The sequence below is a fragment of the Epinephelus moara genome, chromosome 14, assembly GCF_006386435.1.
Source record: "Epinephelus moara isolate mb chromosome 14, YSFRI_EMoa_1.0, whole genome shotgun sequence".
In the NCBI taxonomy this organism is placed as follows: Eukaryota; Metazoa; Chordata; class Actinopteri; order Perciformes; family Serranidae; genus Epinephelus; species Epinephelus moara.
Genome location: NC_065519.1, coordinates 41,838,425 through 41,842,982, shown reverse-complemented (window position 1 = coordinate 41,842,982; position 4,558 = coordinate 41,838,425). Strand labels below are relative to the sequence as shown.

The following is a 4,558-nucleotide window of genomic DNA, read 5'->3' as shown; positions in this document are numbered from 1 at the left end:
GTCATAAGGACAGAGGGATGTCATATGCTGTAAAGCCCTGTGAGGCAAATTGTGATTTGTGATATTGGGCTTTATAAATAAAATTGATTGATTGATTGATTGATAAATTGGGGATGCAGAGATGCACAAAACCACTTACCTAACGAAACCTAAATTAAGATCAGAATAACTAAATCTCCTATTCGACATCAACTCTTACCACAACACAGCGGCTGCATCAGGTGCGGGGGATTTGGCCTACTTTGAGCAGAGTTGGCTCTGGCTGATGTTTCTCCGAGGACCCCGGACTGTCACTTCGCACCTCCCGGGGCTTCCCAGCAGAATGAAACCAGCTGGGATCCAGTGGTGGAGGAGTGGTTGAGCCTGACTGTGACGTCCTTCAGGTGGCCCTCAAACGTCGGTTCTCATAGTTTGGCAAAAAAAACCCCTGCTTTGGCACGTGTCTGGCAGCGCTGGATCCACTGAATATTTGATAGAGTTGCAGGTCGAACAGTAGCTCATCTATTCAGCTATGGCTACTCACTTATAATAAAGTTGAAAACAATCTCGTCGGCTGTTCGATATTATTATCAAAGCTATTATCAATGCGTAGAAAAATTATTGCAATCGGCTGGCTTCGTCGCTTTAGGTATAATGTTACTGAAGGCACACACAAAAAGAAAGAAACCTCAGGACAGACAAAACAATCCTGGACGTGTCGAGCAAAACTTAAAAGTTTAAAATAATTTTGATCGTAAGAAAAGAAAGGGTTACACAGGAACCAAGTTTAAGAGCGTAATGGGTTCAAGCATAAAGAGTATAACTAGAAGGAGGGACGGCAAAAGAAAGAAAAAGTAAAAAGTTACTTTGTAACGCGTTATACCCAACTCTGGTCCCGACATAAGGCAAGGGCAGAGGAGATAGCCCTGTAGTTGTTTGTGAACAACGGATTCCATCACTTTGATGATGACAGTGAGCAAGGATACGGGACAGTACTTGGATGGATTTTTATTGAGTCCCTTTTATGGATTGAGATCACTCTGGCTGTCTTCCATTGTTCGGAGAACATGCTGTGGGGTAAAAGGAGTTGAAAGAGACTTCTGAGGGGTGTAATTGTAATTTCATTTTCTTTGTGTATTCTTTGTGTTTTAAAATACTTCAGATGTCTAGACCTCTTAACCTCCCACCTAGATACAAAATCCTGCAGGATACGCCAGGTGTGAAACACACCCTAGAGGGTCGGAGCCAATACTTATGGCAGACGAAAGAGTGTGAAAACAATGGGTAGGGGCGCCGCTCCCTGCCGCACACAGAAGGGTGTGAAACACACCGTAAGAGGCGGTCCTCAGGTATAAATGTTTAAGCTTCCCCATGCTCGGGGTCTTTCTTCATTCTGACCGCTTGTGTGCTGATTGACCTTTTCTTTGCAAAGAAAATAAAAAACCTTGTCGGCCGGCAGAAGTCTCTATTTCATTATTCACCAGCAGCAGAGAATTTCCACAACAGGGGACAGGACAGCACTCCTTGAGGACTCCTGTTGGAATTATTCAGGTCCTGATGTTTTTCCTGGATCCAGGTTGCGCAAGATGTTCCTGACATCTTTTTGTGTGACATAAACATTGCTGATAGAAATGACGGTAATGGGCATAATGGGCATGGGTGCTATGATTGTATGTGTGCATCAGGAAATCTACACTTCTTAGCAAAGGTCTTGCAGAAGATGTTGGTCTTTTCACTAGCTGTAATGTGGGGAAGCAGATGTTTATTCCTTAAGAGCTGATCCACTGTTTCTCATTAGAGTTAATTTCGTTAGACATGCACAGTAAAAACAAATGAGCAGACTGAATGAATAGCATGTTTGGTAAAAAATTAAAAGGGGCAGATGGAATTTTTAGCAGTTAATATTGAACACTGTTGTGGAGTGTCATCTCCTTTTAAAGAAGCCAAATTGCTATTGGAAATAACAATTTCCTATCTTGACTTCCCTCTTGAATAACAAGACAAAGAGTCTAGAACCAGGCTGTACTTAAACACAGCAGTGCTTTCAGCTGCATGTTAAATGCTTTTAAACTAAATGTTGGCATGATAATATGCTCATAATCATAGTGCTAAAATGCTGATGTAAGGTAGGTATACAGTTTACCATGTTCACCAACATTTGCTAATTATTGTGAAAGACGAAGTCCAACTCAGGCTGACGGGAATGTAATTGGTTTTTGCAGATATTTGCTCACAAACCAAGGTTTAGGACAATTTTTTTTTAAAATCTGACCTGATGATGATGCTAGATTAAAAGTCAGAGGATAACCAAAATCATCTGGATTCATCACCTGGGGACTATGGAGCTTTGTAAAAAAAAATCTCATGGAAATCCATAGAAAAATTGATGAGATATTTTAGTCTGGATCAAAGTGGTAAACCAGCTGACTGGCCAACAGACACACATTGCCATATAGAGCAATGATAAAAGAATGACTAAAAACCATACCAGCAAACATAATTGCTAACCTGTAAAGAACTGAAAAGTCACTGACCTAATGCGACTCTGGCAGCCGAGGCATCATAGTTGATCCAGAAGGAGACCCAGGACAGGATGGTGATCAGGGTGGAGGGCATGTAAGTTTGCAGAATGAAATAGCCAATGTTCCTCTTCAGCTTAAAGCTCAGCGACAGACGTGGATAAGAACCTGTTACACACAAGGTTGCAGATATCTAGTCAGATTTATAAGAACATTGTTAATGTAGTGCCACAAAATACAGAAATAAAATATGATGTAGAGTTAAGAAGACAACTGTCTCTGTGATCCATCATTGTAAATGTCAGAATATCGAGTCACACAGCTGTTGTCATTAACCTGTATTTAACTTGATTTGCAGCAGAGAAGCGGGCCAGTGCAGCAGCTTGGGAATGATTGCTGCTAACATGTCATTTTTATGGGTCATGAACAAATTACTATTTCATACTTGTCTGACAACAGAAACAACAAAATTCAAGCAAATTAAAATATCTATAATGTGAATGTTATGTATTAAAACTGAGGTGACAAAGAGCAGGAGGAGACTGAACAGAGGTTTAATGGGCTGGCACTCGGCAGAGTAACTGACTTTGTCTACACATACAACATACAGTATACAATAACAAATAAGAAGAAGCCTGATTCTGTCATTGTACTGATGGAATAAGTGGTGTGGAAATGTACACTGTGCTGATTTTATCATATTACAGTATATCCTACCAATTATACTACGGTGAATTAAGATTCTCTCTCTTTTTTTTTTGATGAAACTTCACAGGTCAAAAGGGTTGACCTGACACTGTATGACTCTCTTACCTGTGGCAAACACAGCTTTCTTGGAGAGGGTTTGGTAGTCTATGATGGAGAACTGGGGCAGTTCGATGTTCTCCACCCCAGTGACTGAGCCTGTGTTGCTTCCTCCCTGCCAGTAGAATTCAATGTCATCAGTGGTGTATCCATCTGAGAGAGACAGGGGAACACAAAACATTGAATTGTAACTAAAAACACAAGGACGAGCACATACGGATCCAGGCACAAAACAGAACGCCATCATGAGTTGACAGCTGAGGACGCTTTCACACCTGCGGTTTTTAGTTTGGAACTCAGAAGTGTTTCTCACTTGGTACAGTTCATCTGGACAGGTGAGAATGCTGTGATCACACTCTAGTCCATAGAAAGCATCTGGTCTCTCTGACAGAGTCCCTCTTGAAGCAAATTGAAATAATAACTGGTTGGCTTTCCCATTACAAACATACTGCACTGAATGTAATATAATGCACATAATGTTAAACATTTGGGTGGAAGATTCCCTTGTTGTTGCTGATGGCAGTGACAGCAGTGGTAAATAAGCAGGTGAAATGAGCGCACGAGAGCAAACAGGATTGAGGTGGTTAGATGCAGCTCTGCACTGCATTACACCGCAGGTCAGCTGTTCAGGTCAGACTTTCAGCGGTTAATGAAAGAGACAACAAATACAAGAAAATAAAAAACCTGAGTGATTATGACAGTGACAACAAAATGCTGTTCACTGTGGAGACAAAAGGATACCTTCAGAAACCAGAGTGTAGAGAAGAAGAACTTTTGCAGAGGGAGACTGACTGGGCCGAAAAAAAGAGAGAGAGAGGGAAACCTCTGTGGAAACTGGAGGCCCCAAAAGAGCACAAGCTAGCTATGAACTGTTAATGCATGCTCACAGACCCAGCTAAAACACAACCTCAGGATCAAAAGATGCCAGCGCTTCTCACTTTACTGGTTCTTTGGTAAATCATTGTATTTATTTGTAGGTATTGTGTGTAATTTTACCTGATGGTTGGCACAGCTATGCTTTTCCAACCCAGTCTCACTCCGAGGTCATAAAAAAACTGGCACTTAGGCAGTGAAGTTTGACCGATCTGCAACTTTTGCCAAATTCCCTCTTGGCAAAAGTTGGAAAACTGAATAAAACTGAGCTTCTATAAGGCAATGAATATTGCGGAGGCTCATCACATAAAGCTTGTAGGCATATGACCACACATAATCTGAGGGGACCCCTCCATTATTGACCCCATCAAACAAAATGGGGG

The 4,558-nt window shown here is 41.4% G+C and overlaps 1 protein-coding gene across 1 annotated transcript in view; it reads right to left on the bottom strand.

Annotated features, from left to right (window-relative positions):
- gabrb1 (gamma-aminobutyric acid type A receptor subunit beta1) overlaps positions 1–4,558 on the bottom strand; it is a 96,735-nt gene that overhangs the window by 9,266 nt on the left and 82,911 nt on the right. Inside the window, exons 6-7 of the mRNA XM_050062347.1 lie at positions 3,312–3,455; positions 2,514–2,666 (exon numbers count right to left, since the gene is read on the bottom strand). Coding sequence (XP_049918304.1) covers positions 2,514–2,666; positions 3,312–3,455 — 297 coding nt within the window. The remainder of the gene's footprint in view (positions 1–2,513; positions 2,667–3,311; positions 3,456–4,558) is intronic.